We start from the raw sequence: 19936 nt of genomic DNA on the forward strand, positions 1-19936 counted from the left end.
TCTAGGCTACTATAAGACTATATTGCTACTATTCTATATAAAAGAAAGCTAGTCTAACTAGTATAGTCTAGGTAAGATAGCCTATTAATAGTATAGTTAGCTTATTACTATCTACTATTAAAGGGCTTTATACTATAAGATATACTATCTAAGATACAAACTTGCTATATTATAATAGATACGCAGTTCTCTATAGGATACTATATAGGAGGGTAATCTATTTCTTCTTATATAGGTTATCTAGTTACTACTAGATTTATTTATATAGGAAGGAGTAATTCTTTAATTATATAATATACTTATTTAACACGTCCTATTGCGTTACGCTTATATATAACGTATCTATTATAAGTTTATTAACACTAAATTAAATAAAAGCTTCTACAAAGATAATCTTAACTTTAACAGCGTACTATTAAAGACAAAGAGCCTCTTCTTCTATAACTAGGCTTTCTATAGTAGGGACTACTATATCTTGTAGTAGTTAACTAATATATATAATAGCCCTATTTTCTATCCTAAGCTAATATATATTAGTTCTATACCTAGCCTAGGAAAATATATTAATGTGTAACGTATAGTTAATAGGGTATCTAAAGGATAGATTACCCTACTTTTAGAATACTATAGTATAGTAGATAGGTTATTACCCCTAAATTTAGCAACTTGCAATACTATCCTCTTAAATAGTGTTATAGTTGCTGTGTTAATCCACGTTAATTCCTAGTCTAGCATAACTTGTATACTAATCTAGGTTATATAATAACTGCGTTTTAGTAAACGTAAACTACGTGTAGCTAATATAGGTTAGTAATAGTGTATTCCTAGATATTTATATCTTACTTTATTAATGCGACTATTATACTCTAGTACACAGAGGAGTAGGTAAATAAAAGGATATAGCATAAATCTGCGTAAGCTAATATAACTTATTAGCGTTAGTTATAATAAGTAATAATACTATAATTATAGTAATATATATAAATCTATATAATAATAATCTAGTATACTCTAAATTAATTCTTAACCCCTTGCACACGTACATAATGCAACACGTTAGCATACCCTCTCTACACTTCTATTATACTAATATAGTATAACTATAGTACAATAACTTATTATTTAATAACTATATTATAGAAGTATATTAGTATAAAGATATAGCTAAAGATAATATGTTATAAGTAATAGTAATAACACTAGTGCGCGTTATAATATAACAAGTGTACAAGTTATATATAATAATATACCCTTTCTATCTATAATAATATATTTATAATATATTAGCTTTACTTATAACCTTATCTACTATAAACGCTGCCTTTGTTCCTAATACTGTCCTGTAGTTAATTTAGGATTTAAGATCCTATTTATACAAAATACTAGAACTGTATAGTATCTACCTATAGCTAAAATTAGCAAGCAATAATCTAATTATAGTGTAGGTAGCAATATATACGCCTAAAGTGTTTGCCCTATAGATTTACACGTTTATAGTTAGTAAGAAGGGCATTAATAACTGTTGCAGGAGGGATATCAACTGGATCACGGAGCATCTTGATCCCAATCAATCCCGATCAATCCCGATCAATACCCCTGTATGACCCACTATCTGATTAACTGCCAGCTTACTGCCAAGTGCCTAACAAAAAGCAGGAGCTCTAGTAAGGAAGGTTTACTAATTATTCACCTTCTAGTAAGGGTAGCTAAAGCTCTATATATATAAGTACGATCGTAGTAGATATAATCTAATAATCTATCTCCTAAATTATTCCTAACCTTAGTAATCTAAATTTCTATAGTTATAAGCCTAGTTCGCGCTTTACCTTATTAAAGATCGTCCTATCTATTTAAGCGTATTATTTAACTTAGATACTAAGCTAGCAAGCTTTACTCTTTATACTATTTCTTAAGTAGAAGCTTACTTATTACTCTTCTACTATAAGCAACTAAATCCTAAAGGGGGATATCCTACTTACTAGATTAACTAACTAGCCTACCTGGTACATTTAATTTAGATACCATGCCCTAACTAAAGGGATCTAGGTAGAGGTAGACCCTAAGGCTCTAGATACTAAAAACCACTTTGAAAATAAACCTATTAAGCCTAATATGCTAATAGATATCGCGCTATCTAATATAATAAGCGAGCAGTACAAGCTCTAAATAGCTTAGTACTAAGCCTGCTTATTAGATTAGGCATTAAAGTTATTAGTAATCTAGAACCTCTTTATATAGGTTAATAATATAGTAGATTAAGGGATCCTTACCCTAGCCTATATAGAGCTTATTAATTAAGGAAGAGTAACCCTCTAAGCACTTATCTAAGTGCTCTGTAATAACCTAGCGCTAACTAACTTAAGCGCTGTAACACTAGCAAGATCGCAGTATAAAGCTTATCTTGCTAAGGCAAGAATAAGTAGCTAAGACGCTAATTACTAGCAGAAGGAGTAGACAATCCTATATGCGCAAGCTAAGGTATATAACGTTCCTAATATTAAAGGATAGCTTATAGTATAGGATTATCTTAAAGCTCTATCTACTAGGATCTTACTAGATTAGGGTTAAACTATGTTTTAAAGGATTATTAAAAAGTTAGTAATAGGAGAGCTAACTTATAACCTCCTATAGGTTGCTAAGATCTATTTATTACTGCTCTAAGAGAACAACATAAGATTAAGCTCTAAGGGTCCTAGAGTGTTTGCAATAATAGGAGCTCTACCTTCTAACTAACCTAAGAAGGAGTCTTTATATCTATGCAGTAGATCTTACCTATAGAAACCTCCTAAATGCAAAAACGTTATTAAAGCTTAGATTAATACAGGTAACAAGCTTACTACTACTTAATAATTAGAGATTAAGAAAAAGATTAATAGGAATCTAAAATTTAAAGAGTTAAGAAAAACTCTAATTAAGTCCTATCCTATTAATTAAGATTATAGTGGTAAGGCAAAAGAAAACGCGATTACCTATCTAGGCAGTATCCAGGCAGCACTAATCAACCCTATATTAATAGCGGAGAAAACAAACAGGATCTATTTAACTATAGACTTTAAAGCTTACGCTCTATTAAAGAGCACTATCTTTAACAATAGGGGTGCAGTGCACCTAGTTAATAATATAAGCTACCTAGAAGAAAGCTTATTTAGATTAGTTAAATATAAGACAGTTAAAGCAGGAACTTAAGCTTTTCTAATCTTAGGCAGAGGGACTAGAGTAATCCCTAATGCTCTTAATAGACTAAGAGGTCCAAAAACAGAAGATTTAGTGCTCACTAACGTAGTATTAGTAGAAGGTTTTTATGTAAATATTATATTAGAAGCTTAATTGCTTAAAGTAGGAGTTTAGTTCCTTAGGCTAGATACCACCTTATAGTTTAGATTATTAGAAAAGAGCATTATATTAGCCAAGTTACTGCGCAAGTTTAACTTAACTTTCCTAGAATATAAGCCCTCTACCCCTTATTAAATAATCTAAAGTATAGTGCCTAAACAACCCTAACAATCCTAGATAACTTACCTAAGACACAATAGTAAGGAGCTTTAGCACTAATAATTAGGCTATTTAGGACCTAAGGCGCTTAAAGCTCTAGTTAAGTTAGTAATAAACGTTAGGATTAAAGGAACTCCTAGGAGCAAATGCGAGCACTGCGCTATTACACATGCCTAATAGGTTATATTAAGATAACTAAGGGAAAGATTACCACGTCTATACTACTAGGTATTATAGGATCTATTTAACATGCTAATAGGTATAGCTTACAAGCAATAGATCTTAGTATTAAAGTGCGACTACTTAGGAAAGCTTTATACCTATCTACTGCAAGCTAAAAACCTTAATAAGATTATACGGGTGTTCAAAAATTTTAAGAGCTTAATACTTAACTAATACAAGCTTAGTATAGTTAAGATTATACAAGACAACAATATTATAACACTCCCTTAGCATAGTAAATCTCGCTTTTAGATCTAGGCAGCTAATAATAGTATTAAAATTAAGAGCTTACCTGTATATACCTATAAACCTAATAGAGGAGTAAAAAGAGTAGGGTAGGAGATTATAACAAAATTAATTAAAATAAGGATTAGTGCTAACCTACTAATAAAGCTCTGGCCTAAAATTATTAAAGCAGCGACTTAGCTCTATAATATAAGCCTGTCCTATGCTTACAATATAATATTACCTAACAAAGTGCTAGATTGTTAGTTTACTAGATACTTTAGGTGGTAGCAACTAGAGCAGATAAGGGAGGTAACTACTAATCTCCGCCCTAATTAGAGCGGAATATACGCCTATAGCTGTTAAGCTTACCCCCTTAATAAAGATTAAGCAGCTAGGCGTTATAAGAGGGTTTTTAAGGTAAACCCTTAGGGTTATATTAGATATCTAGTAGGATATAGAGCATCTAATATATATAGGATATAGATCCCCTTACTTAATTAAATTATTACAACGCAGAACGTTACCTTTAATAAGGATCTTTTCTATAAAGAGAAAGATCTAGAGCAGCTTTAATAGTTAGAGGCTTAAAAGATAGTTAATATTATTAGTAAAGATAAGATCTATAATATAGGAGAAGTATATAAAGAGCTTAATATCTTTAATTAGCTTTGTATTGCAGTAGAGTAATATAAGGAGTCTAGTAAGCAAGGAGGACTAAACCTAGCGTAGGAGCTAGGGGGTAGGGTAGAGCTAGAGGAGGTAGATAATTAGGCTAGCTAGCCTAGTAATTCACAACCCCCTAAGTAGACACCTCTAGCGTAGGTACTAAGCACAGCTAGCTTAGCATAAAGGATCTATATAAAGTCCCCTAAGCTAATAGGGCTCTAAACTCCTAAACTAACACTAGAACTAAACTTTAGTATAGGAGATAAAGGATCTATACAAGTTATAGATTAGGGTCTTACTACCTAAGATAGTAGTAATCTAACTTACTTTAACGCCACGATAGGTAGCTCCTAGGAAAGACCTAGAGGGGAGAGTGCTATTAGTAGGTTACTCTATAAGAGCATAGAGATAGGTAAGGGTACCCTATCTAGCTCTTATAGGGGTAGTAAGCAGAGCTCCTACCTACCTACTTTAGGACTAGATTCTATATCTCCTGCAGATCCCTTATAAGCGGCACCTAGAGCTCCTAGAAAAAGTAGAAAACTATAAGTTAAAGGACTACTACTAACGCGTGTTAGTAAGTAAGCTTAGGGACAGGACCCTAATAAACCACTAGGAGGCTTTATAGGTGCAGGGATATACATAGTAATAGATCTATTAGATATAGATCTAATTAGAAATCCCTTGCATAATCTTTTAGTATATCCTAAACTAAACGCTATAATCCACGCTATAATTATAGTAGCAATAGGGAGCAAATCTCCTAAAAACCCTAAAAGGAATATGTACTAGGACGCTCTACAAAAAGAGCTAAAATAATAGAAGGATCTCTATAACTACTAAATAGGATAGTAATTTAGAGACGCAGCATATAAAGAAATTAATACTCTACTAAAAGCTAGTACCTAGGAGGAGATTAATAGGCTAACTAAAGGAGAGCGTCTACTCCTACTTAAATAGGTATTTACATATAAGCTTAATTAGGATAGTTACCTAATTAAGTGCAAAGCAAGGATAGTAATAAGAGGAGATCTATAGCTCACTAACTTAATTTATTTAACCTACGTAGCTACTCTAGTAGCTTAAACCTTTAGGACTATAATAGCTATTAGAGCTAAGTTTAACCTTAAGATATATTAATATAATGTTGTTAGAGCTTTCCTTAACGCCTTAAGGGATTAACACCCTATAGTTATCTACGAGCTACCTAAAGGATATTAAATACCTAGGAAGTATATTAAGCTTAAACAAGCTCTATATAGATTAAAAGACTTACTATTATTATAGTATAATAAGCTCTTAACTACACTCTAAGAAAATAAGCTTATTACTTCTAAAGAGGAGCTATGCCTATTCTTTAATAGAGATTGTAGTATCTTATTAATATTCTATATAGATAATATCCTATCGCTCTATTACTAAAACTACGCAAGCTAAGCTTATAAAGTTATCTAAGCTCTAAAGCAAAGATATACTATAGAAGAGAAGGGACCTGTAAGCTAGTTTCTAGGGGTAAGAGTAATCTAGGATAGAAAGAGATAGATAATAACGCTTATTTATAATAAATACATTAACAAGATTATAAAGAAATTTAATCTAGTAGAGATAGGAAAATTCCCTGCTATACTACTATTAAGTAAAGATATTAAAAAGAGCACTAGAGAAGCTACTAAAAAGGAGATTAAGGACTATTAGGAGCGCGTTAGATTAATCCTTTACACCTTAATTATAGTGCGCCCTAATATTACCTATACAGCCTCCTAGCTCTCCTAATACCTTACTAACCTATCTAAATAATACTTTAATGCGGTTAATTAAGTAATTATCTATCTATACTAAACTTAATACTAATTAATCTAATATAGGAATAGGGATCCTAATAAGCTTATAATATGTAGTAATGCGTTATTTGCTAATAATATTAATACTTAGCAATTATTATATAGATACCTAATTACGCTCTTTAGAGGACCTATTATTTAGAAGGCAGCTTAATAATTAACTATTACTACTTTAACTACTAAGGCAGAGCTCCTTGCGCTTAAGTAAGTAAGCAAAGAAGCAATAGCGTTAAAACGCTTTTTAACTAAAATACACCTTACTTTAGATACTACCTAGATAATTAATTATAATAATTAATAAACTATTAGGTTAGTAGTAGGTAATAATAAAAGGATTACTACTAAGCTACGCTATATAGATATTTAAAACATATAGCTTAGGTAAGAGTATACAAAGGGATCTTTCTATATTACCTACCTACCTACTAGCAATATACTAGCTAATAGGCTTACTAAAAACCTAACTATATAATAATTTATAAGGTTTAGGGAGCACCTAAAGTTATATAATAGTAGAGTATATATTATATAGTATTAATTAAAGTAAGGTAGTATATAAGATCTATTAATATAATATAAAAATAACTAACTATAGCCTACCTCTTTATTATTAACTAGGTAGCTTCCCTAAGAAGCTCTATTACGCGTGTAAAGCGTGCCTTAGAGTCTATAGGGGGCTACTTAGGTTGCCCTATCCTAGGATCTATAGGGGGAACCTTAGAGGAGCTAGAGTCCTTATCTTCTAATAAGGAGCTCTAGGCGCCCTTAGCTATAGAAGTAGCCTTGCGCGCAAGCTTAGCAGTAGTAGTAGTAGCTTTTACTAGCTCCTGCTGTTTAGCCTTGCTCTCCTTAAGAAGTACTAAGACCCTTTACTTCTTATCCTTAAGAAGGTCTTAGCTCTTACCTACCTACTTCCTTACTAGGAAGGATAGCGTAGAGTATTAGGTAAGCTTAGGGCTATTAGTTTATTAGTATAAGATCTTACTAAAAGTATTATAAAGGAAAAATTCTTATATAGATTATATATATTAGGATATAGCTATACCTAGAGGAGCACTACTAGCACTAAGTCCCCCTACTAGAAGAGTTATAGCACTTGCTATTAGACTTATTAAAGAGCGCTAAGCGTAGATAATTTAGATAAGTTTTAGCACAATAAATACTAGGCTCTTTATAGTAGGAGGATCTTAGGGTCTCCTTAGGAGCTAGAGAGGGAGTAGGCGCAGGAGCGGGGGCCTTAGGCAGGGTCTAGGGGGGAGCAGGAGCTAGAGTTAGAGCTAGAGTAGTAGGAGCTAGAGTAGGAGCGCCTTATCTTAGCTTTGCAATCTTAGCTATAGTAGTAGTAGCTATATACTTAGCTACTACACACTCTATAATAGCCTTATACTTAGTAGCAGCACGCTCTTCTTTAGTAGTAGTAGCTTTAGTAACTATAGCTTTAGCTACGCAGGAGGTAATAAGGGCAGCGTAGGTAGAGTAAGTATAAGTAGTAGGTTTTAACTTTAACTAAGATAGGTTAGTAGGGATATAGGTATAGTTTAGATCTTTAGGGTTAGATAATCTTATAACTTAAGCTATAGTAAAGATTATAGTTAGGTAGATAGAGTTATAGAGCTTTATCTAGATAATATCTACGCGCGCAAGCGTAGGCTAAATAAGGAAGGTGCGCTAGTTAGTATCTAAAGGGTAAGCTAATTTAACCCTTTAGATATATAACGCTCTAATTAGCTACACTACCTACTAACTATAAGTATAACTATAATAATAAAAGATCTACCTATACCTAGGGGGTGTGTTACAGGAGGGATATTAACTAGATTACAGAGTATCTTAATCCTAATTAATCCTAATTAATCCTAATTAATACCCCTGTATAACCTACTATCTAATTAACTACTAGCTTACTACTAAGTGCCTAATAAAAAGTAGGAGCTCTAGTAAGGAAGGTTTACTAATTATTCACCTTCTAGTAAGGGTAGCTGAAGCTCTATATATATAAGTACGATCGTAGTAGATACAATCCAATAATCTATCTCCTAAATCATTCCTAACCTTAGTGATCCAAATTTCCACAATAACCTTAATAAGTATATCTATAAGGCTATAGATATATACTTTAATATAATCTAAGACTAACTATTTAGCTATATTTCTAACTCTAAGTAGACTAATATATAGGACACTGTCCTTACTAAGTATCTATTTTTTAGATATTTTAATAGAGTATAGGTATTAAAATAGCTTATATAGTAGACCTAGATATATAGGAATAAGAACTAATACTCTAAACTAAAACGCAAGTATATTATCTACCTCTTTAAATACACTAATCTTACTATTATAAAGGAGCTATTATATATAATTATGCTATGCTAGGTAATAGTATTACTACCCTAATTACTTAAACGTTTGCTGTCCTATAAGGCCCTAGCCTAGGGAGGTCTATTATATGCAGAGGTCTATATAGATACTAGCAGCTAATATCTAACTTTATTTATAGTAGTTTAGGTATATACTACAACTATGTAGTAGCCTAGTTAGGATTCTATAGTAACGCTCCCTAATATTTAAACTAAGACTTATTATAGGCTATAAGTAAGCTAGTATTACCCTATCCTATTAAATATATATAAAGATAACATCTACCCTAAACTAAATATACTAGTAGTATTACTAGCTTTAAAGACTAGGGTGCCTAGGACAGTAATAGTAGCGTTTTTAGAGGTTAGTATCCTAACCTAATAGTTAGTGTGCCCCTAGCTAGCAGTGTTAGATTATAACAAGTACTAGTATAGCTAGATATAAGACTATAAAAGCAAACCTATTTATATAGTATACTAGCCTAACTAAATAATTCTACTCTAGATACTTATAAAAACACGCCTATAGAAGATAACTATAATACACTACTAGATATATAACAACGCTAACCTTATACTATTATAGACTCTCTAATAGAGACTTTAGATTCTACTCTACTAATATAGACTTACAAGAATACACGCGTTAGGAATATAAAGGCTAGGCGTAACTATATAACTAAAGCTAAGGCTAAAGGTAATAGTAATAAGAGAAATACTTCTAGAGTGTAAGGCCTAAAATTATAGTAGTCTCTAATATAAACTAGAGTATCTATTACAGATGCCCCTTATATAGATAGTAGTAGTATAGGAGAGCTAAATAATAGTAATAGTAATAATAGCGTTTAGGTTTATAGATAATTATAATATAAGAGGGTCCTAACTATATAAGTTAAATAATATATATATATAATATTAGTATATATAAATAATATAATATAATATTACTATATATCCTATACTATATAAGCTTACTATATTATGCTATACCTTTACTACTATATATAATATAGTATATATAATAATATATATACATGCCTAACTTTAAACTAATATACTACTAAAGAAACCTGTAATATATATAGTGTAAGTAACTAACTTGCCCTAGAATATTTATAATATAGAGTATAATCTTTAGTAATACTACTATACTATAATATAGGAGTGTTATTATAATAGGCGCCTTTATAGAACTTACTAACCTATTATTATAGGATAGTTTAGATTGTAATTTTATATACTAGGTATACTACCTAGTCTCTTAGTTATTATTGCAGCGTACCTAGGTAGCAGTATGCTACACGCCTATACCGCCTAGGTATCTACTAGTACTACTTCCCGCATAGTAACCCTACTAAATTATACCTACTACGTGCCCTCTATCTATACTAAATTTTCCCTCTAGGTGCTATATATCTATCTACTATATAACCTATAATTAGGTATATTATATAAACTGTGTTTAAATAGACGCTAAAGTTAATATATATAATACTAATAATATATAAACTAAAAAGTAGTTTACCTTTATAGAATATATAGTATAGTAAACCCTATTTAGGTTTACTTCTTGTACTTAAACTACTTTGTGGTCTACTTTAGATAAATATGGCTACTGTAAACCGGTTTTGTACTGTAGTGGTTCTCTGCTACTTCTTCGTCATGATCACTCACTATGGCCAACCTCTTAGTTACATGAACATCTCACTTTAACATAGCGGTCATACTTAAAAAGGCAAGTCAATTCAAACAAATCAGCTATTCATTTCCAGAAAATCTTCGTTTTCTCCGTTGTGTTCCTCTGAGTGCCGAGTCAACATCAATACCCGAAGTGGTCAACTGTCCACGAACAAGTAGCCAATCAGAATTGCTTATGTAAGGGGTCGATACCGTCCAGAGCCACTCACAACGTGGAACGTTCTAGCATCTTCCCCATGCTTCTAGAAAGCGCACGAAACATCAACAATCATCACGAACTTTCTCAACCACATTACGAATCTAGGTTTCTCATCAGCAAATACGTAGCAAGTTGCTGCCTGCGTTGTCTGAAATGTCTATAAGAAGATCGTTGGTGGCTCTCCCCTTGCTCATCATCAAATTCAGAGAACACCACATCTACAGATCTACTAGATCATCTGCACTTGAGCCTCGTCCGCCTTGAAACCTGGTTCAACAAAATCTTTATACTTCATCCTTGCTACAACACACACAGCACCCATTACATCAAACATGTTTGTGCTTACTCCACGCCTTGCACCCGCCTACCAGGCAGCACCGTGCGGTCCATTTGGCTTCTGCGGTCCGTCATCACAGCCAGTGTACAACTACCGCGTCTCACGTCTACGACCACAGCCTCGTCGCCCACAGTACTCTTCTTTCAACAACTTCTTCAGCCAAGTCGATGAGTTGCTAGGCGAGATCGATCGAGAAGCTCAACGTCAAGCCCAGCTTGAAGCGCATCTTGAGGCGCAACGTGAAGCACACCGTCAAAGGCAGCAACAGAGGAAGCAAGCGTTGCGCGCAAAGTTCGCCGTCAACCAGACTGAACAGGGCTGGCAGGTCGATGGTGATATCCAGGGTTTTACTCAGGACAATATCAACATCGAAGTGACTGATGAGCACACTTTGAGGATCGCTGGCAACACGGAGTGGCAATCAGAGAAGGCCCAACCAGAAGAAACGCAGCAGCCAGAACCAGTAGCTATTGCGGCCCTCGAAGACGTCCAAACCCAATCGCAGCCCGAGAATGAAGAGGCCGACAAGACGGAGACAGCCAGCGTTCAGGCTGTTGCGTCTGACAGTGATACCGAATCGCATAAGTCATATCAGCCCACTGTCGAGGACGACTACGAGGATCTAGGTGCGGAGACTTCATCTGTCATCTCCTCATCATCAAGCGCTTCCAAATCTGCCACGCCCGCAGAACCCAAGGGCAAGGAGAAGGCTGTCGAGCCGAGCACTACCACCGAGACTGCAGTGGTTCCTCAGCCACAGCCAGAAGCACCAGTGCAACCACGCCAAGCGCAACAAGAAGAACGCGCCCATGGTACCTTCCAGCGTACCTTCCGTTTCCCGGAAAGAATCGATGCCAATAACGTCAGCGCCAGCTTCAAGGAGGGTGTTCTTAAGATCACCGTCCCAAGGGCACAGGTTCCTCGGTCCAGGAGGATAGCTATTCTATAGATGAAGCCGGAGAGTTTGCGAATGGAAGAGGCTGGTACAAGCATGGATTTGTTATTTTCTGCGAAATAGACCTTGGCCATGAATAATGAAAAGTTGATTTTATCGTCACAAATATTCGAAACTTGTGATCGTGATAACATTGTCGCTGAAATCATCTAGCAGTCAGTGATGCTCTAACAGCCAAATGTGGTGAAATACAAGATCCCAACGTATGGTGCACCTATCACATTCATTCATTCCATACACATCTAAAATATACTGCACATTTCAATTCGTGGGCCCGAAACTTCTCGCTAAGCTTTGACATGTAAAGATATGACAATGGCCAGACACTTTGGCGCGGATGCTCTGTTTCTGCCAAACGACATGATGCAGCCCGATATCCCTACGACAATCTCTACGTGAATGCAAGGATGAGTATATTATATTTAAGATAGCCCAAAAAAGCTAAATTAATAAAAAGTTCAAGGAGAATTCTCATTTCTAGTATCGCAATATGTCTCGAAGTGACCACGAGCGTGAATAAAAGATCCAAACAAGCCGTTCGCAGTCTCGCCTCTCGAACATTTTCGTTTATATGTAACGAATATGGGCAGAGTTGCAGCCTGCACTAGCGTCCAATATGTATTTTTAGCCACAGGAATGATTGTAACAGATTGAGATGTTTACACTATGGTATCCATTACATACTTGCATATCTTGGCTCTTGGACGCCTGTTAGTCCACAGTGTCTACTCCCACTGCGCCAGCAAGCGAAAAGGTGGGTATATTTAATTTATCGTCGATGGATTAGTAGCGAGTGGGGTAGCCCATATCCTCACCGCTGAGCCTCCTACGCACCTGCAATAGTAAAATTAGAGTACGGTGAGCGACAGTAGAAAAGCCAAGAGTCTACGCGTAGAAATCGCAATGAGATGAAAGTGAAAGGCGACATTTTCGCTGGTAAATTTCATGGTGAAGGAAGCCTAACATGAGACTCTAGCTTTGAACTTGTATCCACATTCCCCAAGGATGTGAACGCAGAGGCACTTAGGCACATATAAAAGCTTTGATTTCCTAAAATGGTCAAATCTTTGCTATTGCGTCTGCAGAGCCTTTTAAAGCAGTCTCTTATTGCCAATACCTTCAATCACCCGGTGATACTAATACAACTGTCTACCCGAGCATGATGACGAACCATCACGATCTGAGTATCAGGACGAGAAGCGCCTCTCCAACAGTTTCCGATACATCCGACATGAATGTGCTGTCGACATCTCACAGCCCGGTGTCTGACTACGAGATCTTCCTCAGTCAACCAAGTACGCCAACGTTCACAGTGGGCCCATCTACATCCCGGCTCAGAGAGGCAAATGGGCGCTTCGTTCCACGTGGCCAGGCATCCAATTTTTCTTCAGCAAGCAGGTAAGTAGCCTCGCTACACATCAATGGTTGTAGCATGCTAATTTCCAAAGATCACCCACAATGCTTCCAAGCACTCCATATCCCTCTCTTCGACAGATGTATAGAGCGCGTGCCGTACAGGGCAACTTTCCACCAGCAGGTGCGAAAAGTCCTGCGTGGACCGTAGGGCAAGGTGGCTTCGGTACCATGGATATCTTACCTCAGGAGGTTCGACAGATGATATTCGGTCTTGCTTTCGGTAGCCAGCGTGACAATCCTGTCACTGTCAGGACATGCTGTGGTCCTGACACAACAGAGCAGATACGAGACGCATGTCGCAAGCATGGTATCGTCGCGAAGAGGGATGCTGGGCGGTTCAACATGCTGCGAGTGTCGAAGGCGATGAGGGAGGAAGCATCCTGGGTTGTCTACTACAACACTGCGCTGTTACTAGATATGAACGAGACCATGGTACCATACATGTCGCGTTCCCATTCGTCCAGGAGCCTCCGAATTGCGGGCAACTCTTTGCGGACCAACGAGCGAAAGTCGGCATTCTGGCTGAACGCGGCACGCTTTCGCTGCGTTCACCTCCGTGTGCCGGAGGACACGGCCAAGTGGGGTGTGCCAGTGAAATTCACCAGATATCTGCTCCAGGCATCGATGATGTTCTGCAAGCTCTGGGCGGATGTGCCATCTGGAAACTCTGGTCGCACTGTAAGGTTCGTGCGCATCCATCTCGGCAGCATGTTTGGGGAGATGCTACCGTATAACATGGAGTCCCAGGCAGCCGCTCGCTATGGTGAGCTCCTCGACTGGCTCTGCACCCACTCTCCTACCGCAGAGCCAGATTTCGATGCACTCGCTTCAGAATGTACACATAATCTGCACTGCATGCTCGATCTTGCGGGAAAGCACCAAGCCAGGTATAAATGGGACGTCACAGTGCAAACACATCTGGACAGGAAAGATGAGGACGGTCTCGACGAGTTGCGCAGGTTTCAGAACCGCTGTGAGAAGAATGGTGTTGCCATCATCCGGTGACATGCCAGCGCGACTCAGGCTGAGCTGTTGGTGAGGACGTGACCTGAAGATCAGCCGTGGTACACCAGAAGGGTGTATTATACGGTAGTGGTCAATTAGTGACAGGGGAATTTTGTTGTTACGAATGGTGGTGAGCATTGGTCTCCTAATTTGCGAAGAAGTACATACGTCACGACGTGCCGGAGAAGGCTGGTGTTGATTTCGTCAGCTTGGGCCCAGTGACGGTGGCTACCGTACTCGCACAGTGTTATTCCATGATAGAAAAATCCATGAATTATCGCCTCCTAGTATCTCGCTCACCCGTGCATGTTGTTCAACCTTGGGCAACGCATTGGATTTTGTGATGTTTAATGGTGGCTCGGCTCGGCTACTTGCAACAGGTTCGGCTACATGTTCAGCGTGCTAGATTCGATTGGGAAAACATGGGAATCAGCTGTACAACGTCACAGGTGCGCCAAACCATTGAGCGCACTCTTCTACATTATACTGCTACTTATTATGCCAGCTCCGTTAATATCGCAGCTCTTCCGGAGAGGACGCTTTCTGACAACGAGGTTCCAGATACAACGTCCTCAAATATGTGCGTTCTCGACTTCTCCACGTCAACGCATCATGGAAACGAGCGGCTTCTCAGAAACGCAGTTAACCGTCAGAGAGGCCGTTGCTGCAGTATGCGCAAGATTTCCAAATACATACTGGCAAGAGCGTGATGAGCAAGGTAAAGATCCCAAGGATTTCCATGCAGCACTCGCAAAGGATGGATGGCTTGGAATTGCATTGCCAGAAGCATTCGGTGGCTCAGGTCTAGGCATTTCCGAGGCAACGATGATGATGCAAACTATAGCAGAGTCTGGCGCTGGAATGGCGGGAGCGCAAGCGATTCACGCCAACGTCTATGCCACACAACCGCTTGCCAAGTTTGGCACGGAGAAGCAGTTGCAAGAGACGATTCCAAAGATCATTAGTGGCGAGATCAGGACTTGCTTTGGGGTGACAGAGCCAAATGCTGGATTGGATACCTTGAGACTCAGTACACAAGCGAAGAAGCTGGATGATGGAACCTACACTGTCACGGGCCAGAAAATATGGATCACATGTGCGCAGGTCGCAGACAGGATGATTCTTCTCGCGCGGACAGCTGCGCGGGAAGAAGCGGAAACGCCATCAAAGGCATTGAGTATGTTCTGCATACCGATCGACAGATCAGCACCGGGGCTCGACATGCGCAGGATCAAGAAGATGGGCGGGCGAGCTGTCGATGCTAACGAAGTGTTCTTCGACAACTACAAGGTCCCGGCCGACTGTCTGGTAGGGAAGGAAGGCGAAGGATTCAAGATTATCTTACATGGCATGAATGCAGAGCGGTGTTTGTTAGCAGGCGAGGCATTAGGGCTTGGGTACGCCGCCCTTGCAAAGGCAAGTAGCTATGCAAGAGAGCGAGTTGTTTTCCAGCGACCGATTGGCATGAATCAGGGTGTTGCACATCCTCTGGCGGACGCATACATGCGCCTGGAGGCAGCAAAATTGGCGACTTACCATGCTGCACGGCTCTATGATGCTAGCAAGACCGACGATACGATCAGGCAAGATGCGATTGGTGTCGCGGCAAACAGCGCAAAGTATCTTGCTGCTGAGGCCGCCTTTACTGCCTGTGAGAGAGCCATACTGGCGCATGGAGGGATGGGGTACGCTCAGGAATACGACGTCGAGAGATGGTTCCGAGAGTGTCTGGTGCCCCGGATTGCGCCTGTGAGCAGAGAGATGATTCTGAATTACATTGGGGAGAAGGTTCTTCAGCTACCTCGGAGTTATTAGTGAACAACGGCTGGTAGGAATTGGGTAATTACATTGTTCTACAGTATTAACCCCACTATTTTAGAAACTACTCCTTTGGACATGATATAGCATCATCTAACCATTTGCACACACATAATATCAGAACATTCTTAACGCTCACGTAAATCAGCTCGGCCTGGATGTGGGGTCATTGATGTCGATTCATTATCGAAGAAATTTCAGATCAAAGTGCTATTAGTGGAATGTGGTAAAGCGGTATGTACGTATGGATCTAGGCACGTCAAGCAGATGAGCTGTATATTCGAATTTGTAATACGTATACATTTCCGTCCGTGAACGATCAATTGTATTAGCTTAAACATACTAACACGGATAACGTCGATGTAGACACTACACTACTCTCTAGAACGCGCTCATACCTTCCCCCTCGCCCCTTCCATCCGACATACTCGGCGGCCGATCCCCAACCCCCCTACCCCAATCGCTCTCCACCTCCCCAAGCGTTAATTCCAGCGTCCACCCCTCCGTAAAAAACTCATGTCCAATCCAATTCCTCGTATACTTCTTTCCATTGAGTTTCACGCTCTGTATATAAATCCTTTCGTACTGCGCGTCAAAATTAACATTGCGAATTGTAGCCGTGTTATTGGTAATGTGGTTTGTGATACTGACGGATTCGAAGAACGGGGGAGTGATGAAGTAGACGTTCTGCCCTGGATTGGGGAAAAGACCTATCATGCTGAAGATTGTGAAACTAGCCATTGCTCCGGAATCGTCGTTGCCGGGGAGGCCGGCTTGGGAGGTGTTGAAGCGGGAGGGAATATCTGGGTGCTTGTGTGAGTGGCCACGTATAACTGGAGAATTTATGACGCAGAAGGCTTACAAGAGTGAACGCGTTCTGCAGATAGCGCCGGACGTCCTGCGTAATGCGGCATATAGACTGTTAAAAAGACGGGCTCGTTGCCAATGTCTGCTAGACCTGATGAATGGAAAAAGTCAAGTCGTTTCAGGAACGTGTCTTCCCCACCCAGCAATTCTATCACTTTGCCAATGTCATGGGGCACGAAGAACATGTATTCCCACGCGCTAGACTCAAAAGTCTCAGAAGGGTTCGAGGTAAGCGAGCAGAAGTCTGCGAGGGGACTGCAGGCAATGGGATCTTGATACCCCCAGGTGCCGTTTAGATATTTTGGTTGGAAGAAGCCTTTGAAGCCCGTGTCTGTGCCATTTATTGAAGATGTTTGATCGGGCTTGAACAGATTACGCCAATTTCTGGCCCGTTCTGCATACGTGGCGTGAGTATCCTTTCTCAGTCCTTTCGCCAACGTGGCCAGATTGAAGTCGTTGTATGCGTATTCGAGCGTGCGTGATATGCTTCGAGAATTTGTCCCAAAGCCCACGGGGTCGAAGTCAAGGTATGGGATGTAATGTAGTCGTTTCCAGCTGGTGAGTCCGCCTCTTCCTTCTACACTCCACTCCAGAGGCTCGTTTTGCGCGTCATTGAGCACGGCTTCGTAGGCGAGCTCCCAGTCAATACCGGTCAGGTTCTTGACGTACGCGTCCACGATGACATTGTCTGCATCTGAGCCACCCTGTGTCCATCCCTTGCAGGTGCTCATCATACAGTCTGGTAGCCATCCTCTATGCTTGTAAGTATCTAAAAGACTGCGCACTATTTTGGACATCATCGCAGCATCTAGTATTGTGAGGAAGGGCAGCTGAACACGCCACATGTCCCATATGCAGTAGAATGAATCAAAGTATGGTTCGTCGCTTTTCCAGTGTGGGTTTTCGCCCGTGTAGTCTTGGGGGGAGATCATGGTTCGGTAGACGGCACTCCAGAAGCTTTTCTGTATGCTGTTCTCCACGCCACCGGGTATCATCGATATCGGGTCGATTTTCTTGCGCCATGCGCTCTCAGCCGCTGTCACCAGAGGTTCAAAGTGAAAGTCGGGACCAGGTATCTCTCGCTCAGCATTTCCACACGCCTGTTCAGTATTGGTAAAGCTGAGACCCATTCGGGCGAGGAGAGGCCCAGAAAGGGGTCCTTGGAATCGTAGAAAGCCACCGGCTTGTAGATAGAAGAGATTGAAGCCGCGTGTGACGTATAACTCTTTTGGCTCAGTGCCCGCTCGGTCATTGACCCATACACCAGAGTCCTTAATCGCTCCTCCTGTCACATCCAAACAAAAATATGCTTGGTATGATCCAGCACCAAAACTTGGGAGAAATGTACCGTTTCCTTTGATTCGGCCAGATCTTCCATCTGGCATGGCGTCTACACTGATAGAAGCATTCTGCCGACTTGCCCATAGATCCGTAAGATCTATCAAGATCATCGGGCTAGCACTGCTATTTCTGGCGGCAGTCTGTGAGAAGTCAAAGCGGAAAAGCGCTGCGTGTTCAGAAACAGCCATGTCTGCCTGGATTCCATTTTCAAGTGTGACTGCGAAGTATCCAGGTCGTGCTTTGACAGAGTCGTTGCGATGAGGAGTCGCTCGTGCGCCAATGGGGAACTTACAGCTATTGATATCGTCTTGCGGACAGATTTGTGGAAAGATGGGAAAGTTGCCCAGGCTCGGATTGCCTCCAGTCCCAGAGTCGTGGAGTGCAGAGAATCCCGTGATGTTACTGCCATCTGTGGAGAATCCTCCCGTCTTTTCGCCATCTACGTCTGCAACGGCTGACGAGGCATCAGCATATCTAGTTCTACTGGATAGTCGCGGTTACCTGCCTTTGGCCATGCCGTATGGCAAAGTTGCGCCTACGAAAACATTGCCTCCGCTTCTACTTCCAATCAATGGGTCGATCCATTCGCGCAGGTCCAAAGTCTCAGGTGATCGCGAATGGCTATCGCCTCGTGCGGACCTTGTGAGTTGTACAAAGACGCTAAAGTAGCAATAGATATGAAAGATCATTGTTCGAATAGTCCAAAGACAGCCCTATGCGGGAGAATCTAACACATGTTCTGTGGTTGCTGCTACATTCAATCGAGATCATAATGGGCGACGTCATCTTGGAAGAGCTGGTGTTCCTGATCGATCGGTGGGACATGTTGCGGGGTAGAATATCCATACAGCTGGTAACCTGCTGATCCAGGATAAAGTAACCAGCGTCTCCTGCACCGCGCGTGAATATTGGAGACGCTTTTGTCACATCTGCAGCCTCGCCAATCGATATATTGCCAAGATGATCACTTCGTGGAATTGCGCGAGCACTGCAACGATGCCCGCTTTTCAAGGTTACTGTCACTGCGACAGCGTTCTATCCTGCACAGATTTACCGGCAGATACAAATATATCACAAGCCATACCGTAAGCACGACAGCTCTGAGAAATGGACCGAGGCATGAGGACACTCCAAACCATCCTCCTTCACCGGCGATCTAACAGGATCATCGCTGTCGAGGATCATATAAAACGGCATTCTCCTAATTCGGGTTTGTGCATTTCCATGAGTAAGCATGTTGCACAACGGCTTTTAGTCTGTCCACGCCACTTGATGTATAAAAATGCCTAGTGTCAGCTAGTCCAGTCTTGAAGTTATAACCAAATCATTGGCCTTGTGCTAGCCTGTAAGAGACTGCTGTCTTACCAAGGCACCACAACGTTTTGCGGGTACAACGCCCGCGCATCCGATGACCGTGCATGTGGTGAAGAGACAAAGTGATCCATAGCAGATCAAGCTTGTCTCCGATGCTTTGCAGGCGCCTCCAATTCT

At 40.0% G+C, this 19936-nt stretch overlaps 4 protein-coding genes across 4 annotated transcripts; 3 read left to right on the forward strand and 1 right to left on the reverse strand.

Annotated features, from left to right (window-relative positions):
* Positions 1-11038: 11038 nt before the first annotated feature.
* Positions 11039-11992, forward strand: IAQ61_000308 (uncharacterized protein; the record flags this gene model as incomplete). The annotated part of the gene is made up of 1 exon (XM_003835445.2): positions 11039-11992. The coding sequence occupies one exon, from the start codon at positions 11039-11041 to the stop codon at positions 11990-11992; it is 954 nt and encodes a 317-aa protein (XP_003835493.2).
* A 1168-nt stretch (positions 11993-13160) lies between these two features.
* IAQ61_000309 (uncharacterized protein) lies at positions 13161-14419 on the forward strand (the record flags this gene model as incomplete). Its single annotated transcript, XM_003835446.2, has 2 exons — positions 13161-13396; positions 13447-14419. The coding sequence occupies 2 exons, from the start codon at positions 13161-13163 to the stop codon at positions 14417-14419; spliced, it is 1209 nt and encodes a 402-aa protein (XP_003835494.2).
* A 612-nt stretch (positions 14420-15031) lies between these two features.
* On the forward strand, positions 15032-16234 carry IAQ61_000310 (uncharacterized protein; the record flags this gene model as incomplete). The annotated part of the gene is made up of 1 exon (XM_003835447.2): positions 15032-16234. One exon carries the CDS (start codon positions 15032-15034, stop codon positions 16232-16234), a length of 1203 nt encoding a protein of 400 aa, XP_003835495.2.
* Positions 16235-16618: 384 nt separating this feature from the next.
* IAQ61_000311 (uncharacterized protein) lies at positions 16619-19134 on the reverse strand (the record flags this gene model as incomplete). Its single annotated transcript, XM_066094615.1, has 3 exons — positions 16619-17040; positions 17100-18899; positions 18951-19134. The coding sequence occupies 3 exons, from the start codon at positions 19132-19134 to the stop codon at positions 16619-16621; spliced, it is 2406 nt and encodes an 801-aa protein (XP_065955468.1).
* Between the last annotated feature and the right edge of the window lie 802 nt (positions 19135-19936).

Source organism: Plenodomus lingam (genome assembly GCF_022343315.1).
Source record: "Plenodomus lingam strain CAN1 chromosome Unknown contig_1, whole genome shotgun sequence".
Lineage (NCBI taxonomy): Eukaryota > Fungi > Ascomycota > Dothideomycetes > Pleosporales > Leptosphaeriaceae > Plenodomus > Plenodomus lingam.